Source organism: Amphiura filiformis, chromosome 16 (genome assembly GCF_039555335.1).
Source record: "Amphiura filiformis chromosome 16, Afil_fr2py, whole genome shotgun sequence".
Taxonomy (NCBI): Eukaryota; Metazoa; Echinodermata; class Ophiuroidea; order Amphilepidida; family Amphiuridae; genus Amphiura; species Amphiura filiformis.
This window is the reverse complement of record NC_092643.1, coordinates 57,759,591-57,785,610: the sequence shown is the minus strand read 5'-3', so window position 1 is coordinate 57,785,610 and position 26,020 is coordinate 57,759,591. Positions and strand designations below refer to the sequence as shown.

General features: G+C 36.6%; 1 protein-coding gene across 1 annotated transcript in view; it reads left to right on the top strand.

Annotated features, from left to right (window-relative positions):
• Nucleotides 1-25,458, top strand: part of LOC140136255 (nose resistant to fluoxetine protein 6-like) — a 100,926-nt gene extending 75,468 nt beyond the window's left edge. The window contains exons 7-14 of the mRNA XM_072157978.1: nt 1,072-1,165; nt 8,000-8,092; nt 8,802-8,964; nt 12,825-12,904; nt 15,407-15,638; nt 18,736-18,919; nt 20,303-20,445; nt 22,626-25,458. Coding sequence (XP_072014079.1) covers nt 1,072-1,165; nt 8,000-8,092; nt 8,802-8,964; nt 12,825-12,904; nt 15,407-15,638; nt 18,736-18,919; nt 20,303-20,445; nt 22,626-22,784 — 1,148 coding nt within the window. The 3' untranslated portion in view covers nt 22,785-25,458. The remainder of the gene's footprint in view (nt 1-1,071; nt 1,166-7,999; nt 8,093-8,801; nt 8,965-12,824; nt 12,905-15,406; nt 15,639-18,735; nt 18,920-20,302; nt 20,446-22,625) is intronic.
• Nucleotides 25,459-26,020: the final 562 nt, after the last annotated feature.

Sequence of the window (26,020 nt, the reverse complement as noted above, 5' to 3'; positions counted from 1 at the left end):
ATTCAGTCACCGTACGCCCTCTGTTAGCTTGATACCCAAGTATTTTTCGTGAGTAACGTGAGCAATTCTCCAAAATCATGAAAATAAAACAGACTGCTAGAAAATCACTGGTAGGCATGAAGGGAGCCCTCTTTCAAAAAATATTAAAAAAACAAAAGTAAGGCAGGACACAAATGATCACTTAGAATGCCTACATCTAGGGCAACTAGATTTGCATATAGACTATTTATTACATTATATTATCGAGATTGATAACAAAGGCCTATTTCTGAATTTCTCAAAATTCGACTATGGCATAGTCTAATTCGTATACGACAAATTTACGATAAACAGGAACATTATATTTATTCATTTATTTTTACATTTTTGGCTGCGGCTATTCAAACTTATTAGGCCTACATGTATGTAACACTGCTGCTTACACTACGTTATATTGCACTGAATTGATTTTGCTTTGCAAAGTTAAGAATTGAGTGGGATTATTGGTATGGTGATCACTTTTTGACCAAAATATAATTTTTTTCTTGATGACCGACCCATCTGATTTCACACCACCAAATAGAATTATATGATTGTGCGCCCTTACTTTCACTTCTCAGAAAAACCCAATTTAAGCATTAAAATGAGCAGAAATTTGCCTAATTTTAGCCAAATTTGGATTGGTCATGATTAGTGGGCCTAATATTAATTCCTGCAAGTGTACCACAGATGGGAGAGATCGAATAACTTTTAATGATTGTAAGCAGCCTTTTCTTTACAGAAACACTGGCATGGTTTTGCCTGTAACATATGCAATTCCCGGACATCGTAGACTTCGAGGGCCAGTCGTAAAAAAATACTAACCTATATTTTTCCCAGCCAGGGGGATCAGGCAAGGGCTGATTTCAATCATCATAGATGTCGCTTAAAACTGAGTCGCTCCGGTGAAGAAAAAATGACGTTTTCTTAAGGCAAATTTAGCACATATCTCTATGGAACTCTGATTTGGTGGTGTGAGATCTGAAATCATGTCTGTTATTTGGACGACCAAACAATAATGCGGTATAATTTTCACTCTGTTTTATTCTTAAGATGATACAATCGAAGTCTATGCCATGATACGACGGTTAGATTTTACCGTCGTATTACAAGCCGAATATGCTGTTGATACGTTCTTCTTGTTAAGGTAGGGTTAAATATGTGTGAAAACAATTTAATTACATAAATGTATTATTCTGAAAAAACAACAACACCGACATGGCAGCTTTTTTGACAGTTTTTTTTACATATGTGACCGTACACCACGAATGAGCCGTAAATGTCCTCAATTGTATTCTGAGTTACAGTGTAAAATGGGCATGAAGGTCGTATTCATAGGTACCTCAATTTGGTGCTACGTGTACCTCATTTAATGAGATACACGTAGCACCAAATTGAAATACCTATGAATATGACCTTCATGCCCATTTTACACTGTAACTCAGAATACAATTGAGGACATTTACGGCTCATTCGTGGTGTACGGTCACATATATGATACGATTTTATTAGCACAAAATCGTTGGCTGGTTTATATTATATGTACTAGTATTATGAGGGTTTATACCTTTTAGTAATAATATTAAACAAAGTAAGAACTGGACTCCTTGCATATGCCTGAGGCGCATATCCCGAGAAAGGCGCAGGATTGGTTGTTTTGGTAGATTTCCCATACTTAAGGTATAGGGAAATTTTACACTTTGCCACACAAAACATGCTTTTAAATTGCACAAATAACATAAATAGCTAGAAGTATATGCAATTGACAAGGGTTAAGGGTTTTAACATAGCGGCTATATAAGCAATTATGACATTTATCCCCAAGTCCCTTCTAGCCGTCAGCAATTTGTGGAATGTATGCAATTATTAACTTAGAATCTTTTTTCATATCTGAGTTGCCTCCAGTAAGCGGTATTTGTGCTATTTGTGCAATTGGTACATGGTGGAAAGGGCTTTAACGTCGCGGCTATATAAGCAATTATGACATTCATCCCCCAAGTCCCTTCTAGCCGTCAGCAATTTGTGCAATTTATGCAATTATTAACTTAGATCTTTTTCATATCTGAGTTGCTTCCAATGATCACTTTTTGTGCTATTTATGTCTAATATGGGCTGCAATAGTAGGACTATAACTGATCTCTACCATGTCTACAGGGTGTCCTTGAAAGGACCCTATATCGTTGGAAACTGAATTTGTTTGGTTACTTAAACGCATAAACGAAACATTTCTAATTAACCGATGTTGTTCAGGAATACAGTAAGCCAAAAAATTAAGGTACCACTTATGTTCACCTCCTGTATATTCTAAATAAAGACAAGCATGTCATAATTGGAATCAGCAGCCGATAGCTGCATCTTTTAGCTCGAATTTAAGACCTCATTCGTTGAAATTCTCCAAGAAATACAGACACGACGATTCCAAAACCCAAGGAAGATACCAATTTAAAAGTTGCAGTTTGCTGCATTAAATGCCCTATTGATTTGTACACAAAGCGTTCGTGAACAAGAGAACTAGCCCTGTGCTTCCATTGATTATAGCACGGTTAAAACCAGCGTCGTGCTTTCATTGATTGATTAGAACACAAAATTGCAACTTTTGATTTCGTTTCTTCATTAGGTTTTAGATCACCGTTTCTTTAATTCTCAACTAATTTTAACAAATAAAGTCTTAAATCAGAGCTAAAGAGTACAGGTATTGACTGCTTGTTTTAATTTGGACATATTTGTCTTTATTTAGGATATACAGGAACAGAACTGGTACCTTAATTCTTTGGCTTACTGTATATCAGCTATCACATACTTTTTGAATTTTGACAAGTGGCCACTCCGTTTTTGAACTACAAGAATTTTACGAAACTACCTCATTTTCAATCCGTTCCACGGAGTCAAATATCTACACTCATAGAAATGACCTGTTCGCCATGTTGGCGTAATTCAAAAGGAGTAAGTTTGGACAACTCAAAAATAGTGTAAAAGTTGCCAAAACAAAATTCATTTTAGTTATCCGAACTTAAAAATGATGAAAGTGCTTACAGTGTTCCGTCAACTACCCAACTTTGTTGGAAATACTTAATAAGTTGATGTAAGTCGTTGCGTCAACTTTTTAAGTAATGCCAACTTCTGAATTCGAGTTCAGGGAACTTAGAATAATAAACAATGTTCAAAGAACCAATTAGTTGAGTTATTGTAACTCAACATGTAAGTTGATGTAACTCATTCATAAGTTACTGGTACTTATTGTTTTGAGTTATTCCAATTTGGTACTTTGTTACTTAATTCACGTAATTGGATAATTTTCTGCACAATTAGCAGTATTCAAATATTTATTTTTGTAATCAGTGCAAAATTTTGTATACTACACCTCTAGTCCATTATGCTAACCTAGGCTAGTTTCATTTTTCTGAGTTGTAACAACTCAATAAAGTAAGTGCAAATGAGTGGGACCAACATAATGATATCGAGTCAGCGTTACTCTAAATTGTACGCGTTGGCATAATACTCGGAAAGTTGACGCAACGACTTACATCAACTTACTGAGTAATGCCAACGAACAATTTTTATGAGTGTACCAATGACCAGACTTGTAGTGACTCGACTCGAAATGACTCGACTCGACTCGAGTTTTGGTGACTCGATGACTCGACTCGAGGCAAGGTGACTCGACGACTCGACTCGACTCGAGGGTTGATGAATCGATGACTCGACTCGACTCGAAATTTAATGACTCGACTCGATGACTCGAGGCTTGTGACTCGAGTCACTGTGGCTGAATCGACTTTTTAAAATGACTCGAAAATATAAATTATACCTTAATATTTCTAATAATACCTGCATGTTTTCTTCCACACATCTCAGTGTATTGTGATTCTTATATTTTACAAAGTGGGCTTACTATCTCTCAGCATCTTTATAATAACTTAAAATATAAATTATATGTATGTGTGTACAATGTACATGTATGATTGCCTGTCGATCTGGCTAAAGGATCCACCATTTTTTTACATGCTTCAAACTTGGCATGGTGGAAAAGTCCATTGTCCATCATTGCTGATTACTAGTACCAGACTTATAGTGCTCGTACCCGTACTCATGGTACTCGAGTCCCAATTTCCATACCCGTACCCGTACTTGTTCCTATGGCTTTGGACCCGTACTCGTACTCATGCCCTATTTTGTCTTCTGACTCATGGACTGGGACACGGACCCATACTCATGGCATGGGACCCGTACCCGTATTCATGGTCCGGGACACGTACCCGTACCCATGGGTACCATACAGTATATGGCTACACAAATGCAGGAAATCCCACTGTGAGTCCTCTGATCATAATCAAAACAAATAGGTTACATCATGGATGGGGTTGGGTGGGGAGTAACGCATGGATCCAGATAGCAAGTGCCCTTAATTTTATTTTAGCCTGGTCCTGGGCCCTGGAAAAGGTAAATCCAGCCGTGGCTACACAAAATGTACATGAATGCTACACACATGTCATTGTAACAGCCTGTGCACACACCCTTACATGTATGCTACATGTCTCATTCACACAATGACTGATCAATACAGAAAAAAAAACCAGCAAACTGGGAACATTTTGAGATACTTTCTTTTTGTGGTGAATTTCAAGTTATCATGTTAAAATATCATTATTATAGCTTTTATTAATCATTTTGATTATTCCCCATCCAAATGCACTCCTCTGCATGCTGCACACATGAAGAACTACATTGCAATGTGACTGACTGGTGTGAGCATTTCCACCAGCCACATGTACTTCTTGTGCCCATGCAGGCTTGGGCTTGTGCATCTGAGTCAAATGAATAGAGAGGTTCTTACCATATACAGACATTTGGGATGTATATGAATTTTAAAATATTAATAAAACATGGATATAATTATCCAGATGTGCATAATAAGACTCGAAAGCTACATCATTACTAAATATATGTTGAAATTAGTATTGCACAGTCTGGCTGTCCATACTGTACATAGACATAGTTTTTTCACTTACATCCCAAAATATGCCACCTTTAGGCTAGATTCACTATGACCACCAATATTTGATATCTTTTTGTACTTGATTAATTAATTTGTTTATACCCATACCCATAATAGGACCCATACAAGTACTTGAAGTCCCAATTTCCATACCACTACTGGACCAGTACCCGTACTCGAGTCCCAATTTCCGTACCCATACTCGTACCCGTACCCATGGCTCCGTACCCGTACTCGCACCCTATTTTGGAATGGACCCATGCTGAATACTCATGGCTAGGGATCCGTACCCGTACCCTTACCCATGACCTGAAATCCGTACCCATGGCCTGGGACCCGTACCCGTACAAGTACTCGTGGTCCTGGACACGCACCCGTACCCATACTCATGGCGGGTCCTAATGGCAATACTGGCAAGTCTGACTGATTACTGATTTCCACAATGCACTGGATGGAGCACATAGATTCATAAATTTATATTATGTACTCTCACTGGGATTTTGATTTAAAAAAAGTACAAATTCATGCAAATTGGGCTATCAAGTTGACAGCTGGTATCATGAGCATATAAAACGTGAACTGACTCGAAATGACTCGACAAAATATATCCGACTCGACTCGACTCGACTCGACAGAATGGCCTGACTCGACTCGACTCGACTCGACTCGACTGACAACTTCAAATGACTCGACTCGACTCGGACTCGAAGGCTTCATGACTCGACTCGACTCGAGACTCGAGGGCTCGATGACTCGACTCGACTCGGACTCGACTTTCAGTGACTCGACTACAAGTCTGCCAATGACAATTATAGATGCCTCATGCGCTGATGATTCGCAATGACCGAATACAGATCATCGATTGATATTTGAATTCGTGGAAAGGTTTGAAAATGAGGGAGTTTCGTAAAATTCTTATACAGTCATGGACAAAAGTTTGGAATATTTTTTATTTTTGTATCAAATGCAGTTTTTATTCATATTAGGAAGAGGTTTTTTGTTCTGGAGTAGTGCTCAGTTGAATTTAATTGAAAGGTGCAAATGTCCTTTGATGTTTACATCTCACAGTTTGTCAATTACTTACCTGAGGAAGCGCATTACAATCGAAGGATCAAACAATTATTGCAATACATTTTGCCGGTCTCTTTGTATCACAAAATGAGATTAAAGACACTAGCAAACTTTATTGGTGAAACAAAAACTTAAAACTCTCACTCTGACATGTTCAGATAAGTCTTTTGCTTGAGAAAACTTCACTGAATATTTGGTGTGTCCACCATTGCCAGCTCAAGCTCACGCACGCGACTTGGCATCCTCTCGACCAGGTTTGCCAAGATTCCTTGTGGAATATATCGCCATTAATCAATAAGGACGTGTCTAAGTTCCTGCAGGGTGATTGGTTGTTGTCCATGTTACCTAGCCTGCTGGATACTTCTGCCCATAACTTCTCTATAGGATACATATCCGGGCTCAAATTCGGCCAGTCTAGGTATTCTTCATACTCATTTTCAAGGAATTCCCTCACGCGTCGGGCTCTGTGCGCCGTGGCATTGTCATCTTGGATCACGAAATTGTTCCCGAAGTCTCACATTCTGTTCGTAGCCGAGATGCAGGCTTCGTGCGGCCATGGCGGCAAAGTCTCGGGAGAGATCGGTTTTCCCTGGCGGTTGTCTTTCGGGGCCGACCTGACCTTGGTCTAGGTGTAGTAGTTCCGATCTCTCGACGTCTCTTCAAAATTTTAGAAACTGCACCTTGTGTAACTGCTAAAGCGACACCAATATCCTTCTGTTTGTACCCACTAATACGTAAGTCAATGACGCGGGCGTATGATCTGCGCTCAACTCGCACCCCATGATCAGAAAGCTGCTTTCTTCACACGGTAATGCAAAAGCCAATGTAACCTTAGGATCAAATCGCTGAAATAACTGAAAAGAATGCCCGATGGATCATTGGTCAGGCATAAGAAGCCATTGTGCTACATTTTCGCAATATTACGTGATATGGAATGGCACCTAAGTCCTTTGCCAGACACCCGTGATCCATTTTGCATGGCTGACGGGTCATTTCTGGTAAGATATCTGCATTTAAAAACAGGGCTATGCAAAAATAAAAATATTCTTTTGTCCATGTATGGATTTCAAGAACGGTTTGGTCAAAATTCAAAAGTATGTGATAGCTAATTTAATTCCTCAGTTATTTAGTTATGTTTCTGCTGGCGTTAAAATACCTAAACAATTAAGTTTCCGACAATACAGTTCTTTCAGGGACACCCTGTACTGGTCAGTGTATGCTCCCCGGGTATTTCTACATCTGTTTTTCAAAAGAGAAGCCTGAGCTTGAACCAAAATATTGCTTGGATAGCCTCCTGTTGGAATCCCCCCCCCCGGGGGGGGGGGGCACTCCAACTTTGCAGGTGATGCGAATGTAGGGCTGTTAAGACCCCCTTTTCAGCATCGCTGTCACCCATTTTTTTACGAACATATGCTCTGTCACCCGAAGACCCCTTATTTTTCCATTTCTGTCACCCAAAGACCCTTACAAGTTCAATTTGAACAGCAACTTTCATTTATCACTGATTTTGTTACTTATTTTGAAAAAAGAAAGAAATTTGAAGCCATTTAGAACTTGAAATTTGATTTTTGAGGTTTCTGTGGCGCTGTTTCGGTTCTCCCCAAAGATTCCATTTAAAAAGGGCATGTTCTCACCCAATGACCCCATATTTTTTACATTTTGCTCTCATCTAATGCCTAAAATCATGCTCTCACCCAATGACCCCATATTTTTTACATTTTGCTCTCACCGAATGCCCCTGGGTGCCAAAGTGCCAGCTCTACACCTATATCCATTTTAAATTGAAGTGACCCCCACCCCCGGGAATTTTTCCCATGATCAATTTGACATCGCCTTTGAGATGGTAATTATGACTGAAAATAACCTACCGTAGTTGATGCAGTAATATATAAACATCTTATATCTTTCTTGAAGTGGTTGTCTGCTAACTTATTTAACTTTGGGGAAAATGGCTCATACCAACGGCAAGCTTCCTTGGGGGTTATTTTACTTTCATCGATTTTGGAGGTAAGTGTAAACATTATTGATTAACAATTACTAATATTCTTGTGTTGTAAAAGAATGGAGAGGTAACTTTCTTGTCATTTATTCAACTTCGAGAACTAATCAAAATGTTAAAAACCATTTTCTGCAGATAATGAGCTACAATTAATATATTTAATATATCCTTACCGCTTGTCGCTAGAAAAGGAATTTGCTAAATTTATATGGCATACGCGACGTACACCTCAAATCGTCAAAATGTACCCAAGAGGGTCCAAATTACAAAGAAAAATAAACAAAGGGACCACTTTCTCGCTGAAATAATACTAAGCTTTTTTGTAACCAATTAATGCTGATTACAAATATGGTCATAAAAATGTAAAATTCTGAAATTTTTTTGTTTTTTAAAAGAATTTTGAAAGCTGTCGTCTGCAGTTGATGGTGGAGAGAGGAGGGTAATCCCGTCGATAAAGTTTTAGTCACCGTTATCTGTATAATGGACTATTTCAGTTTAAATCCAAACCCCTATGGAAGACATGACCGTAATCTCCTATGCAACATGTGCAAGGGGTATAGATATTAAATGGAGTCACCCATTCAGGTAATCCCATTTGAATTCGCACACCCTGTGTGGAAGATTAAGGTCATGTTTTCCATTATGGTTGTAGCCTGTAGGCCAAAGGATTTCAACTTGAATAGTCCAATTTATTTTCCTTATTAATTTTTTGTCCAGGTTGACTCCTGTTTATGCAGCCATGATCTTATTCATCATATTTTTGGATCCATACATTGGAAGTGGGCCACTCTGGTATCGCTACATTGATCATCCGTCTTGTGAAAAATATTGGTGGAGAAATTTGTTATACATCAGCAATTTTTTTCCAAAAAGTGAAATGGTAAGGTTAAATACAATACTTAATTCCGGTGAAAATGTTATTAGTAATTTATAACTTGATGAGTTGTGTGGGGTGTGAGGTGTGTGTGTGTGTTTCCACTTGTTATCTTAAACGTTTATATATTAAACATGTTAGATTATTAAAACATGTAAAGCTTGATTATATTGAAATCAATTCTTATATCATTAAACATGAATTCAAAGTTACCTCTTTTTTTTTTAATTTAAAATTTCTTACGGTATTTCTGCTTAACATGTTAACTTTGAAACATTTATTTAATGGTTTCAAAGTACATCATTTTATAGACAATTGATTTTTCTTACGAAATTTGCGCTGTTAATTTATTTTCACTTAATACATTCATTGGGTGTGGAGGATGGGTTTTTAATACACATGATCTGTCGATGGTAGTCAAACATGAAATAAACCCCCTCTTTAGCTTCAAGTTCTTCTTCTTCTTCTTCTAGTCCTATATACGTACATACCTCAGATTGAGTATTGTCGCACGGGCTTAAAGGGGCATTTCGTGATCCACAGCCTCATCCCCCCACTTTTCTCAAAAAAAAGTTGAGATTTTTATATCACTGGAAACCTCTGGCTACATAATGTTTATATACAAAATATTTCTTGCAGATTAATTCGTTTTGCAAAGACATCGTGAAATTTGAATTTCGTTCTGGTGCACCAGAACGAAATTACAACGCATTGTCTATGGAGCAGTGTAATACACATAATCATGCATAACTCGCAAACGCAAAATCGGAATCAACTGAAATTTTGGGAATAGGTTTTTTCCGTGGATGTGTACTGAAAAATGTCATAAAAAGAGGATGCTAGGATCACGAAATACTCCTTTAACGTGCACAGTTTTTAGGGTACACGATCCTGGAGCCTAGGATTGATTGCAGATATCAGAACCGGGGAGTCAACAATAACGACATGTGATTGGTTGAACCATATAGCAACGAGTACGACAAAAACAATTTTCCCAAGCCATTATCATTGTAAAGCGCGCTTCAGACTCCGAATTGTACGTACAATATTGTATGTACAATACTTTTCGTGACGTCAAATAGTATTACACGTGCAATAAATAGTATGTACCGGGAAAATATATATTTTGCTACAATCATAGGTTGCTTAATTGATACGGAGTTGCCAAATTTCTAAGAGTTCTAAATTTAGTGAGTGCACGTAATGATGAACATCTTTTAATGTCTTCTTGTATTCAACCATGGTAGGTATCATAATACCTACAATGATTCAACTGTACTTGAATTATTATATAATCAATAGGCACCTTTTTAAAGTTAATAATATTAAAATTGTAATAATAATATAAATGGCACATTCAGATCTTATTTATTTATTTATAGATTTATCTATTTAGGTCTATTTATTTATTTATTTATTTATTTATTTATTTATTTATTTATTTATTTATTTATTTATTTATTTATTGATTGATTGATTGATTGATTGATTGATTAATTGATTTAGAGATTCCTATATTGATTTAGAAAGTTTAAAAGTATTATTTGTAGGCCTTTGTATTTATTCTGGTTCTGATTTTATTGATACTGATATTTTTGTTAATTTTTAAAGTTTTGGCATAGCATTCGTTACATTATAACACGCTGTGTTATGAATTTGCAACACCTTTTTACATATTGATATCGTTGAGGCATGTTATGATAGGCCTACTTATGATCATCACAATACATCCATAAACGTGTTAATGCAGTAACCGCAGCGTTAGGGGCACGGAAGCCCCCCATTGATCTGAAATATTAGAAAATCCCATAGGAAAACTGCCGAAAACGGCTTGTGCCCCTCCCCCCTCATCAGAACCGGATGCAACGCCTTCTATACTTTTTCATTCATTAATTATAGGCGTATTAATAGTAATGCGTTGAGTTTTTAAAAAGTAATATCCGCCTTTTTTCTTTCTTTTTTTGAAATGACATACGGTACTTGTCAGCATGGAAAACATTTTTTTTCGTCAGAGGCAGATATTTGGCCTATTCAGTGTCATAAAGCTACAAAATAGACGATCTTTTAAAATCATTTTTAAATATTTTTATTTTTATTTTTCAACCTTGTTGTTTGTATTTGTAATGTTCACACAATCTGAACATGTGCTTGTAGGACAACGATTTTGAATTAAACATGTTAATTGTGATATTTTAATTCCCCTAGAACACCACAGTTAAGCGTCCAAAATTGTAAGTGGGTTTTCTTTTATTTAACCTCATTATTTCGCTAAAATTACTCGAAAACCCTCCTAAGAGTTGTTGTTACTAATAAACATTTCATAATTTTGGGCAAAGGATAGCCAAATAGTTGACCGAAATCGTATATTTGCACCAATATTTGACTGAAATCGTATATTAACATTACCGCCCTTCGTGGCTTTATTGCAAGCCAAAGTGTGAAACGAGATTACTTGAAATATATATTTCAGAGTTGAAAGAGTTTCAATCCTACGAATATATTTCTGAAATATGTCTCTCTGATTGGTTGATGGTCAAGAGGATTACGGCATCCTCAAAGCCTCTTGCTGTAATTCTCTAATCGATATCTATTATAGGACCGATCTTCTGAAATCCATACAACCGTGTCAAATGAAATAGTCTCGAATCATAATTTGTGCACGATACAACGTTGATACGTCAGATTTCGGAATTTTATTAAAAATAGGCATAAATCACATTGAACAGGTTGAAAACTATGGGTCGAATTTACATTAATCAGTCCTGGGGCCAGGATAACATTTAGGACTCCTTCGAATTCTAAAACAATACTTCGCCAAATGTCCTTGCTTTCATTTTCTCATTTAATTTGTTTTAATTTTAATTAATTTCTTTATCCACTGGCTCTCTGGTAAATCCGGTATTGCCAAAATATTTCTTGTCCATTACCCGTGTTAATCTATTTATTTATTAAAATGAACCATCTATTAAATTCCAATAATACAATGTATAGGCCTAGTGTATTTGATAACAAATTTGTTTTTATTTTTGATTGGAATTTGGGTTCCATTACACAATAAGATATGTTTGGGCATGGCGGAATTAGTATAATGATTAAAATAGACATACTCTTAGGCCCCTTTTTTAATGTTTGTAGGCCTACATTATTGATATCAATATTTATGTACAAAAAAATGCAAAGAATGTATATATATTTGATTGTTTTGTAAACATTAAATTTGATGTTTACTCATAATTATGTCTGGAAAGTCAGGGAAAAACTAAGGAGTATCGGTATTTAGTTTCCTGGGAAACTGAATCAGATGAGCAGTGAGTAAAAACATTTGCCCTAAATCTTTATTTGATTTTTATTGTTTTGTGAATTTATTAGGGCTACTGGTAAAGTGCAGAAAAAACCTCCAAACGCACTCTAGGATTTTTCATCAGCAGCAGTAGAAATTTCTCTTGCATAGATTTTCTGGTGACCTCGCTTGGATTTAGCAAACAATGAACTGTCAGGGTTATAGCGCGTTATTTAATCTGATTCAACTCGTCGTGGCACGTATATTTATTGCACGTGTAATACTTTTTGACGTCACGAAAAGTATTGTACATACAATATTGTACGTACAATACGGAGTCTGAAGCTAGCCTTAGAAAGTTAAGAGTCACTTGGTTCAACACGCGTGAACGCACATCTTAACCCAATGTGATGTGCAGCCGAGCGACACAGCTAGGCTTATATAAAGGTATTATACAAGGGTATAAAATATTAAATATACACAAGGCCAGAATCACAATTTGGTTTTAATTCGACTTCGCGTAATTAAAAGCCATTATCATTATCATTGTTGTTGTTATTATTGTTATTTATCTTTTAAATTTTAGTGTATGGACTGGAGTTGGTACTTACCAAATGATATGCAATTCTTTATTATATCTCCGTTTATATTGATACTACTTCACAAGTAAGTGCATGATAATAAACTTGTACCGGAGGGCACTCATATAATCAGGAGTTGCCATCTTGTCAAACACTACTCCATGTGAAAATAATATCAACCCTAATCACAGACCTTCCGAATCTTCTTGATTATTATTTATATCAGGCTTTTGAACGATACAATAATACTGTATATTGTACAATATTTGCAAAATACCCGGATGCAATACAATATTTTCAAAATATTGTACGCGTATCGCGCACTCGTCGCGCGTTACCAGGGTGACAGCACCAACACGCGTCATGATACAACAGCACAACAATACACTACAGACACCGTAACGGCTCACTGGAGATTTAGTACTGTATAAACAAGTAAAATCACAAACTTAATTCGCGGCAATTCTGGATGATGATAACCTTAGGAAATATAATCCACATCTACAAATAAACCTATATATAATTATTCCGAAATTGTCTTTGGAGAGTAAAGAGCAGAAAACAAGAAGGTCAAAAGGTAAGCTTACATTACAATACACATTAGTTAAACCCGGTGGCTAGGTAAGCTTAAATTTTTATTTTACCACATAGCAAAAGCCTGATATAATAATAATAATAATATTGAATGGCTTATTTTCGTGTGATACAGAGATATATTGCACTCGATAGAAAAATATTTCACTCGTCTTCGACTCGTGCAATATTTTTCTATCTCGTGCAATATATTCTTGTATCACACTCAAAGCCATTCAATATTATATAAATATTGGCCCCTTTTCACTGACCACTGTTTTGGATTTTGTTTGTTTCTTTGTTACGAAATTTGGGGAGAAATGGCCAAGAAAAAAAGAGTTGCATGTAGGCCTATGACATTTCTACCGTAAACGGGGAGTTGCATGTTTTTCGCCATTAAGCAACCCTTTTTAGGGGCCTGATATTGGGCCCTTAACGCGACGATCCGTGATGTAGGGTTATTCCGCAAATTTCTTCTCGAAGATAACATATTGGGTTTGAGTGACCTCCGGCTTATTGTATGGTGATGTTTAACAAATTTTGATAAAGGCCAACAATTTTGACTCGCCATGTGTATATACATCAATATAAGTATTTTGAATTTGAAGTCTATTATATTGTCTGTAGTGTTAAGAAATGTAGTTAAGTTAAAATAACAATAAATCTTTGCGCAGGTTGGTATTGTAGGGTGCAGGTGGTAATATGATGGGATTTATGGAAATAAAAGACGTAGATGTCCCATCTCCCGCAACACGTACAACTTGATACAAAATGGACTGGTAACTATGACGTGAATTAGGAACGTGTGCAAAACAAAAACAGGAAGGATTTGATTTGGTTTGATTTGATTTGTCAACCATGGATAACTCACGAAAGCCTCTAGTGGAAGATATTTTCGTTGGGGTCATTAAAACACCGGGACGGGTTGGGACAATCAGGGGATACATAGTACTCTTTTCGAAACTATTTGTGAGCTGCATGTACAGCTACCCAGCAAACACAAAAACATTTTATATATTCAACACATTTTAATAACATTTAAATATCGGGTTATAAAGATCATGAATATGTTTTTAAAAACGTTATTGTAAAATATTTTGGGCAAACAGTTTCGCAAAATATTTTTTCAACAGTTATATAACATTCTACTAGAATGTTTTGCATCTCGTTTACAAAATTGTTTTATAAATGTTATTAAAAGGTTTATATAAACATCTCAAAAAAAGTAAATAACCCCCCTTTGATAATGACCATTATTCAAAAACGGGTGATTGTATTACAAATCTGTAAAATGCGTTGGAAGCAGAATTTATTTCTGCACATTTTGACACCTCATTTGCAGCAATTGACTAAATATTGACGTCACATCGTACATTTAAATCAATGTAACCCAAGATTTGAAAGTTGCAGTAAATTGTATTGATTTTGTATTCAGTGTAATGGAAGAAAATCTGTGTAATGATATCTGAGTGTTTTTGTATTGTAAAAATTTGTATGTAAGTGAACTTTCAAATCTGGACCTCACTACATTAAATTGACCGGTGTTTTGTTTTCGGAGCTATCGTATCAAATGAGGTGTTAAAATGCGCAGAAATTAATTCTGCTTCCAACGCATTTTACAGATTTGTAATACGATAGCGCCTTTTTAAATGATGGCCATTATTTAAGGGGCTTAGTTACTTTTTTTGAGATGTTTATTAACCCGACATTTAAACCTTTTCTGTAAAACGTGTGTTTGCTGCTGGGTATTGCTCTTTTGTACACGTCCCTTCCGAAGGCCGTGACTCTCTCATGGTTCATTGACATAATTCTAAGTGCACCATGAGGACAGAAAGTTTTAATTTAATCTGTAGAATGTTGTCTAATAAATGCAGACTTTAATTTTCAAGGTCGATATCCCCGCCGCCAGAAATCGAACCCAGGAACTCACGCACCAGAATCGAGAATTCAAACACTGCGCCACACTCTCCTTTCAAGGACTCTAATGACTTTCTTTCCTTGATTTCAAAACCAGAGTTCCCAAAGTGGGTGCAGGACTTTTAGCTACACTCACCGCCATCAGTATACTAATTAAAGCTAGTCTCACCGCTAAGTATGGAATGGCTAGTAATATTTTCGGCGGGGGAGTTGCCGGCGCTTACTGGGATAAGATTTACGACAAACCCTGGACTAGAATATCACCTTATTTTGTCGGTATGGCAGTAGGATTTATCATGGTGCGACGGCCACATCTACGGATGCGTCCGGTAAGTGCTTCATTTTGTGGAAAGGCATTTGATGGCTTCCAATTGTAGTTCATTTAGGGATTCAATCATATTTCCTCGTTTTTCCCATCACGTTAACAACAATGCGTCGGCGGTTTACTCTGTAGCTTTTGCTGCCCGAGCGAAGTAAACCACGCAGACGCGCTTTACGCGAGTTGTTAATTAAACGGTGGTGAACAATGGCGAAACATGATTGAATCCCTTTCAACAATGAAAATAATCTTAAGATTGTCTGATTCACATAATTATTTCATGAACAGTGTCAATTTAGTCACATCGAGTATCGAGTATCGCCCAACGCTACTGAGTTTAGTCATATTGCCACTCAACATTACAAACAAATCGTTACTTTTTTGTTGATATAAAATATATATAATTAAAACTGCAGAATAAAAGTTTAAAACGGCAATGTTTAACCGTTTCCTCCAAAAGAATGAATTCATACAAGTGCCAGGCATGACAATTTTTACCCGCACACGCGTAACTCGTGTGCGTATTTCCGTTTTACTGCAAAAGTGTGGATTGTCTGCTATGCAAAGGTATAGGAAGAGCTGTTGAATATGGCTTTAATTACACCTGAGCGATAGTATATAAATACTACATGATTTGAAGGGAAATAGGGCCACTATTTTTTGCCGATGTACCATCCTACGAAGGGTGAGGGGTGGTAGGCCTGTAACCAGTGCCGAGGGAAATATAGTGACACTATTTCGAGGGAAATATAGTGACCCTATTTCGAGGGAAATATAGTGACCTTGATTTCGAGGGAAATATAGTGAAAATACCATGTAGTATTTTTATAACACTTTATACATGTTTAATAAGTTTAATAAGAAAATAAGCCCTAGACGCCCCGGCTAGGCCAATTTGCGGTCTTCATCAATTCAATACAAGTTCGTGCTTAAGCTGTTGAAGTTATAGCTTTGGATTCGAAAAGCTTCGAAAGCTTCTCTAATCTCTGCACACGCGATTCCCTTCTCCTCACAATACGTCTTGAACAACTTCACGGCTTTATGAATCATAAACTGGGTATTTCGATTTTCGAGCATCCTTTTACAGAGTTATTCCTGTCAGGGGCCGTCCATAATTTTCGCCATTTTCACTTACGTACAAAGCGTACGTAACTTTTTACCCCCCTCCCACCCTCGAGTTACGTACAAATAAAATGGCGAAGTATTTCGAGTACTACTTATAGCAATATTGAAATGTTGGGTTGGGGTTGTGGTTAGAGTTAGAGTTTAGGTTAAAGGTTTGATAAGGGTTAGGGTTATAGTGTTCCAGGAGGACAGTTGATGCGGGAGTGATGTTTTTACAGATAAGTTAAGAAATGCTAAAAAAACTTCCTTTTAAACCATATTTTCATGAAAACGAGATCGAGCCATCAATAAATCAAAATATAGCTTAATAGAAAAGCATTGTTTGCATGCCATGTTATAGAAATTGTTAAAACGAATTGAACAATTTTAGGTCAATTGGTTGTAACTTATGAATGAAATAATGGAAAATACCATAATTTTTCACTTTCATTTTTTTTTATTGCTCATACAAATCGCCATTTTTTTTACGTACACATGCCCATGAGCTTTACCCCTCCCTCCCTCTTACGTACGCTTTGTACGTAAGTGAAAATGGCGAAAATTATGGACGGCCCCTAATATCTACTGCGGTTAGCAAAGAACTTCTTTCATGGACGCTGACTTTTTTATTGTTGCTATAATAAATTGGTTAATTCCCGTTTTATCATACGGAGAACCATGATACAATATTATACAAATATATACTGCCATGAGAGATTCTGGTTAAAATTATGGGCCCGAGGTGAGATCAATATTACTATTTTCCCGAGGGGCGCAGCCCCGCAGGAAAATAGTAGAAATAAAGGCAGTTTATATTTTATATACTTCATTAATATGTTCTTTGTTCATTGATTGGTTAAAAGAAAATTATTTGACGTTTTGACTCTCCAGCTTCTATCCTGAGTGAACAGCACGACCAATTTAAGCACAACCTATGTTTTGCCCTTCAAAAAAAAATCGAATAGGCTAAAATCGGGCTAACCAATTACAGCAGCGCAAAATCACGCTATGGCAGTTTCGCGTGGGTGAACTGTTCCGTCGCATCGAATGCGCGCACGCGGGCGGAAGGCATGGTCAAAAGTACTATCTACGGCTTTGAGGTACTATTTACGGCTCATCCGGGATATCGAAAATACTATTTACGGCTTAGAGGTACTATTTACGGATAGGAGTACTGATGGTAGAACTATTTTTGGTCATGTGATCCACTTTTAACCAATCAATAAACAAGAATATATTAAGGTGGGACAGGTGGAATTGATACTTTTCCTAGTGGAAACATACTAGGAAACTCTTACGAAGTATATGAAACAAGTATATGCTGAAATACACATTTCATAATTAATTACATATTTTAAGCATATTAATTAGCTAATTTGCATAATTAATTAGCGTAAATTGGCCAATTTTCAAAAAAATGTGGAGCCACTATGCAATGTCCTATGAAGTTCATTGAGGTGTCAAATGAAAGCTCTTTGAAAGATCTAGAACATGGACCTACTTCTGGTTACATACAGGGTTAGGTAGGGTTACCCCATTGGATTTTCCAATTTGAGGTGAATGCAATTTTGAAAATGTATCAAAATCACAATTTCAGGTATTTCAGATTATGTGAAATATCAGGGTTATCCACTCGCCGTTCCGGCTCGTGGAATGGAACAATCCATCTTTCACCTCGTGATTATATTTCGACCATCACACTCATAGACAGTTAATATTTGTATACTGGGGATAGCCCAAGCTACTTGGGTTGTGACCAATGAATTGGTGTCATTCTGAAATGAATATGTATGAGGTATGTTTAACAATGTATTTCACAGAATGGTCATTAGTCGGTATGTCGCTCGAAAACACGAGATCGAGCCCCCGTATTGTCATTAGTAATTCAACTCTAATTGTCCCGATGTACATGTACGTTTTAGGTTCAGGAAATGCTAAATGGACTAGATTCAAGTACAACTACAGCTACCTTAAATAGGTTTTTTTTCCTGTTGTATTCACAGAATGTCGTTCTATGTGGTTGGGTATTGGCATCTGCCGTCGGTTTAGTGGTTATTTATGTGTTTAATAATGCCTTTTATCGTGATTGGAGCCTTGCAGAACAAGGCATATATAACGGGTTGGCTTCTTTTACCTGGGCATCATGTGTTGGTTGGGTTATTCTTGCTTGCAAAAATGGATATGGAGGTATGTCAGTATTAAATTTCAATCTGTAGTGTATGACACTGCGCACAAAAAAGTATCTGTACACTGAAACCGAAAGCAATTTCTTAAAGACGCTAAGCATAAATTATAAAATATAGTGGCCGATAGATGAAGAATTTTGTTACTTTGATACCGCATTGACCACGATGCGATTTTATAAGCTATTCGCTGTCGAAGTGACGTAATAAATCGGATTAACTACCATAGCAATAGATTAATACAATTTTGACTATATCGCCCTGCACTACAGGCAGGTTGCACTCATCACCTGTGTATGTTTGCATTCATAAATTGAATACAATACCGCTCTTTTCAAAGATAATTATCTTACAGGTGCGAGTGATCAGAATGATATGGTTCAATACATAGGTACCGCGTGAACGTTGTAGTGCATGGCGATATAGTCCAAAATTGTATTCATCTATTGCTATGGTAGTTAATCCGATTATTACGTCACTTCGACAGCGAAAACACATTTGAATGACAAAAGGTAGAATTTCAAAGAAACCAATTTGGATATTTCCCCATTCGTGGCGATTTTCGATACCAATGACTACCTCTATAGACGAATCCAATTTCACGCATTCCTACTCCTCAATGGCAGCCATTATCCGCGACGGGGACCCAACTATCTCACCTAAAATGTGAGATGATGCGGCCTTGAAGGGTATTATAAACTGCATTATATAACCCGTGTTACACGTAGACAAAAGAATGATGACAGTTTACAACACAAACAAATCTAACATCGAATTTTAAGCGGGTTTAATCCACCCAATTGGGCACTCACAACACCTGTTTGGTGCATGCGGGGGACCAAATATGGCCGACCAAATTCTGACCATGACTTGGTTTGTTGGATTCGTCTATACCAACGATACCCCGGTATGTAACGAACCCGAGGGGGGGAGGCACTTCAATATGAAATGGATATAGGTGTAGGGCTGGCACTTTCGCAGTAAGGGGCATTTTTTGGGTGAGAGCCGAAACATCGTCAAAAAGCCTCGAAAATCGAAATTCTAAAAGGCTTCAAATTTCTTTTTTTTTTCTAAAATAGGTAACAAATTAAGTGATAAATGAAAGTTGCTGTTCAAAATGAAAAATAAGGGTCGTTGGGTGACAGATCAAATGGAAAAATAGGGGGTCTTCGGTGACAGAACATGCGTTCGTAAAAAATATGGGATCTTTGGCTGAGAAAATATGGGGGTCTTAACAGCCCTACATACGCGTCACCTCCAAAGTGGGAGTCCCCCGGGGGTAACGACAACGATATGTAGATTGTGAAGGAGTGTTTGATAACTATATCATTGGAGATGTGAGAGAACTCATATAATAACTTAAACCTAATTTTTGTTGGATTTTTAGGTTGGATAAATACATTTCTTTCGTGGAATTTCTGGGTGCCTGTTGGAAGACTCACATATACGGTGTATTTGGTGCATCCAATAATTGTCAGAAATATAATATTCAGCAATAGTAATCCATTCAGCTTTACAATGATACCGATAGTAAGTGGATAATAATTATGTAAAGAGTAAAGATTATCAATATGGGTAAAACTATTACCATTACAGTTTGATCAGCTCGTAATCGGCGGGAATTGTTAGGCTTTTACATCTACGTCGAAAAGTAGACCCACATTAAGAGTGACATGTCTGGTCTATAATTTGCGTGTTAAAGAAAGTAGACAAAAGTATAGCACTTCAACAAATAACTGGTGATGGTTCTTGCGAGATGTCACAAGACAATTCTCGAAATAAACACGATGTCACAAGGCCCGCCGATTACGAGCTGAACTTTCAATATAAAGTCATGCTGTACGATTTCCGTCAGTTTTATTTTTTTCAATTAGCAAAAATGATAAAATACATTTTTTTAGTATACGATAAGCGTTTTTCAGTCCACTTTATTGCTGGTTTCATACTTTCCTGCCGCTTTGTCGCTCTGAAGATGCTTCACTGCGCAGTCCGAAACGCTAGCGGTGACCAGCGGCAAGCCGATATATCGATCACTTCACCGCTTTGCCCAAGCGGCAGCATCGCTGGGAGTTGAATTCAAGTCAACTCGGAGCGGTGCCGCTCTGACGTTTGAGAACAAAATACGATTTTAGAGTGGTGCTGAGCGGCAAGAGTGGCTTTCAGAGTCATGCCGCTGCCGCTCAGCGGCACGCCGCTCCGTTTGCAGACAAGTGCAAGCAGCATGATGATGCGTCACGCGGCAGAAAGTATGAAACCAGCATAAGCCGAAATAGTGAAGTAAATTGAAAGATACCTCATTGACCATCCCCACCGACTAACTTGGGATATGGGGGGGGGGGGGGGCTTATGATCTTAATTCCAAATTTCTCTATTGACATTATAAGCACATTTAGCGATTTCAGTTAGTTGTAAGTTTGGACATTTATGAACATTACTCAATAATATGTCAAAATATCAGGTTCGAACAAAATTAACCAAATTCATTTGTCAAAGATCGTACCCTACGACTTTAATTTTACTTATATAGATATATACCCAGATGATTATATTTTCAATAAGTTAAGATTTTAAATTTCATTCTAACCCAGAACTTGAAGATGATAATGATGATGATGATGATGATGATGATGATGATGATGATGATGATGATGATGATCAGGATTATGATGTTGTTGTTGTTGTTGCTGACGACAATTGAATATCTGAGTGGAAGAAGGGCCCAACTCCATCAAAACTGTTTTTGAGATATAAAAAAAAAACTTAATATTTGGAAAAGTTTTATAGACAAAATGTTTTCATCTTCAGGGACCTTTAACACATGAACATACAGTATTACATAAAATCGGAATTATATATGATGTTTCCATGGCAACGGTACTGGTCTTAATACGAGCTGGAGATGGGCCCTTCTTCCAATTAATAATATGCAAATGCCAGTTACATTATAAATGTGTTACAAATAGCTACAGAAATTTGGAAATTTTTCATAATTGCAGAAGTAGAAGCATGTTATATATTGGCAAGAAAGTTTATTGCAGTGAAAAGCAGATGTCATGGATGAATAAAATTCCTCTTTAACCCAATATTTGTGAAAGAAGGGGCCAACTCCATGCAGTTGGGCCTTTATTCCATGAAAACCATGATTAAGTGTGTGTGGAAGACTATTTAGAGAGTGGATTTTGGCTCATATTTCACACACAATGAAGAACAGTATGCTGGCAAGAAAATGCTGGGCCTAACTCATTTTGGTAAAAAATTGGAGTTGGGCCCTTCTTCCACTCAGGTATTCAATTATGAAGAATATGATGACGATGATAGTGGAATTGGTGTTGGTGATGGTGATTTGACACTCAACTGTCACTCTTATGTTCTTGGATATCCTTTTTCTCTTACGGTGGCCTAGCGGAACGGGCACTGACTCATGAATAATCGGAAGGTTGCGGGTTCGAGCCCCGGCGACGCCATCGTGTTGTGCCCTTGAATAAGGCACTTTATGTCGATTACTCCTCTCCACCCAGGTGTATAAATGGGTACCGGCATTCTTAAATGCTGGGAAGGTAACAGACTCGCTGTAGAGGAGGTGTAGCGATCCCCCTGTAACAACATTACATGGAGGAGTCTGGCCCAATCGCCAATGAAAGAGAGATGGGCACTCCGATCACTGTTTATACAGGATCGTCTCCTTTACCTTTTTCTTTCTCTTTTGACAGAGTACAAGATTTACCGGCGGTATAGTGCTCTCCCACATGGTGGCCTTTGTGTTTGCTCTGGCAATTGAATTTCCATTCGCTAATTTGGAGAAATTGTTAATACCGTCCAACGTGGAGAAGAAGAAGAGCGAAAAGGAACGCAACAAGGAACAAGCGTAGAAGTAACATGAAAATAAAATGAATGAGTGAAAAGAGTATTTATATTATTATCATGGACTACCTTACTAAAAGGCCTATTCAGTGATTTGCTTATCCAGAGAATCATAAAATTCATCACAATTCCGATTTTGGTACCTTTGTTAATGTTATAGACGCAAAATCCGTGTATAAGACAAAATAAGACATTTAAAATGAATCTGTAATTTCTCCACTTTACTTCAGTAGAGAAATTATAACTGATATTGCTGTTTTCCTCGTTGTTTTTTTCAATTATGAATAAAACAAAAATACCCAATGATGATTTTAATAAACACCATTGTTAATTCTTTTACACTTTCGCTAGGATCACTGAATGGGCCTTAAATTGTTTGCCTCTTCTGGTAATGTATGTATTTGTTAAAGAATTGTACATTTTGGTCATGTATGCAACGGAATATTTTTGTTATAATGGTGAAGGGGACTGGGTACGGTGTTCTTCTTTAGTGTGTGAGTTTTATTGAAGCTTTAATATAATCTATATTCTATATATAGTACCTATGTACTTTTTATTCTATATATAGTACCTATGTACTTTTTTTACATATATATGTTGTATTCTGGCACTAAGGAATATTTTAACTGTATTTGGAAATTAGTTTCTGACTGTTTTCAGCTAGTAAATAGACTCCGTATTTTCTTCATCGTGTCTACAGTGATATCGTAAGCCTCATCCATGTTGAATTCGTTTACCTGCATATATACTATAGTACTTGTTTAATAGCTGCCTTTTTATCGTTTGTCGTCATGTGTCGTATCAGCATAGAACGCGATTTAAGCGCTCCACAGACTCCGAGTATTAGACGTACAATATTGTATGCAACATATCTACGTTATTTAATCTATTGTCATTCTATTTCCAGTAATGAGTTCTAACGAATGTTTCTTCGCAACCGTTCAACCGAATCAAATAACATTTTCGTATGTGATGCACAACAAAATAAGATATGCGTTACATTAAACAAAGATTGATAATAGCAGAATAGCGCAATTATCATTTGAGTGGAAAGTAAAGTGAAAATCTCAAAATAGTGCAATTTAGCGCTAAATTGCGCAATTACTTTTTGAGCCCAAATAGCAGAATAGCGCAATTATCACTAGAGTGGATATGTAAAGTGAAAATCTCGAAATTGCACAATTTGTAGTTGCACCTATTTTGACTCACATAATAAATTATTCTATCATGACGTGCAAATTTCCAACAAATTTGAAAAAAGCAAAAGTCACACCTATTTACAAGAGTGGCCAGCATTCTGATCCAAACAATTACAAGCCTATCTCTATTTTGCCAGTTGTATCAAAAATTATTGAAAGGGCTATTTTTGATCAACTTCATAGTTATTTAGACTCTAACAATTTGATTTCTCCTTACCAATCTGGTTTTCGCCCTTCACATTCTACTTCAACTTCGCTTGCCTTAATAACTGAAGATTGGTTTGACAATATAAATGATGGTAATGTTATTGGTGTATCAATGATTGATTTAAAAAAGGCATTTGATACTTACTGTAAACCATGCCATTTTGATCAAAAAATTACGGTGTTATGGAATCAGCAAATAGAGTATTGATTGGTTCAGTAGTTATCTTTCAAACAGAACCCAAGCTACATCTGTTAATGGTTCTCTTTCTGATTTTTATCTTATTAGTTATGGAGTGCATCAAGGTTCAATACTTGGACCTCTCCTTTTTATTGTTTTCATTAATGATTTGCCAAACTGTCTTAAATTTACTAAGATCAGCATGTATGCTGATGATACCATTATTTACCGTGCTGGCAAAAACCCAGCTGATACTGTACATAACCTTAATAATGACCTTTCTTCAATGAAACTGGCTTGACAATAATAAGCTAAGTTTGAATGTAAATAAGACTAAATTTATTATGCTTGGAACACCACAAAGATTGGCTAAAATTAATGATGATGTTTTGAATGTTCATATTAATGGTGATATTATTGAAAGAGTTTTCTCTTGCACCCATTTGGGTATAATAATTGATAGTAATTTAAATTGGCATGATCATATTGATTATTTGTTGAAGAAGTCTGCCATGAGTATTTCTGTGATCAGGAGGGCTAAGTCATTAGTTCCCATGAGTGCTCTCAAGCTTATATACAACTCTATTGTTGCACCACATTTCAATTATTGTGATATAATTTGGGGTAATTGTACCAAAACAGATTCAGAGATTAAGTTGCAACGAGCTGCTAGATATATTTGCAATGTTCCTTGGGACACATCAGGGTCTGAAGTTCTTAATCAACTCAGCTGGTTGATACTTGCTGAAATAAGAAACATCCATTTGGCAGAGTTCATGTTCAGGGTTGCAAATTACATACTTCCTGATAATATTTGCATGTTATTTGAGAAAAAGGAATATAATTATAATCTCAGGCGTAATCCAAATAATGTTGATGTTCCTTTTCCTTCAAATAACTTTAAGGGGGTACTACACCCCTGTGGTAAATTTTTGCATTTTTCTCAAAAAATAATAACACATTGGTAACAAAAGTTATGTATATTATTGGGGCAAGGAATCCAATTTCTACACTGAAATTTCAGTGACTGAAGACAGGCGGTTCAGTATATATGATAAGAAATGAGGTACATCATAGCGGTACCTTATTTCTTATCATAAATAACGAACCGCTTGTCTTGGGTCACTGAAATTCCAGTGTAGTAATTGATTGCTTTCCCTATAATATACATAACTTCTGTTACCACTGTGTTATTAGTTTTTGAGAAAAATGCAAAAATAGACACAAATTTATCAAGGGGTGTAGTACCCTTAAGAAACGTAGTCTTTCATACAGGGTGCTCATCTATGGAACGATCTCTCAGCTGAAGCACAGTTGTGCGATAGATCTGCTGCGTTCAGGAGATTGCTTTACTGTAATTATGAATTGAACTTTGCCTAAATGTTTGCTTTTGGTTATTACTTTGTCAATTGTACTTGCTTTGTATGTTTAATTTATATTTTATCACTTTGTCATATATAGTTTTTATACTTGTTTTGTATTTCCATTTACTTTTAATATCCTTGATTAATGATGTAATGTAACATGTAAATTTATGAAGCAACACGGCCCCAGGGAAGAGCAGCTCAAGGGCTGATCTGGGCTTTTCCGTGTATAAGTAAAATTGAAATGAAATGAAATGAAAGAGCTCCATATGCTTTTTTTTTTTTACCACAGGATG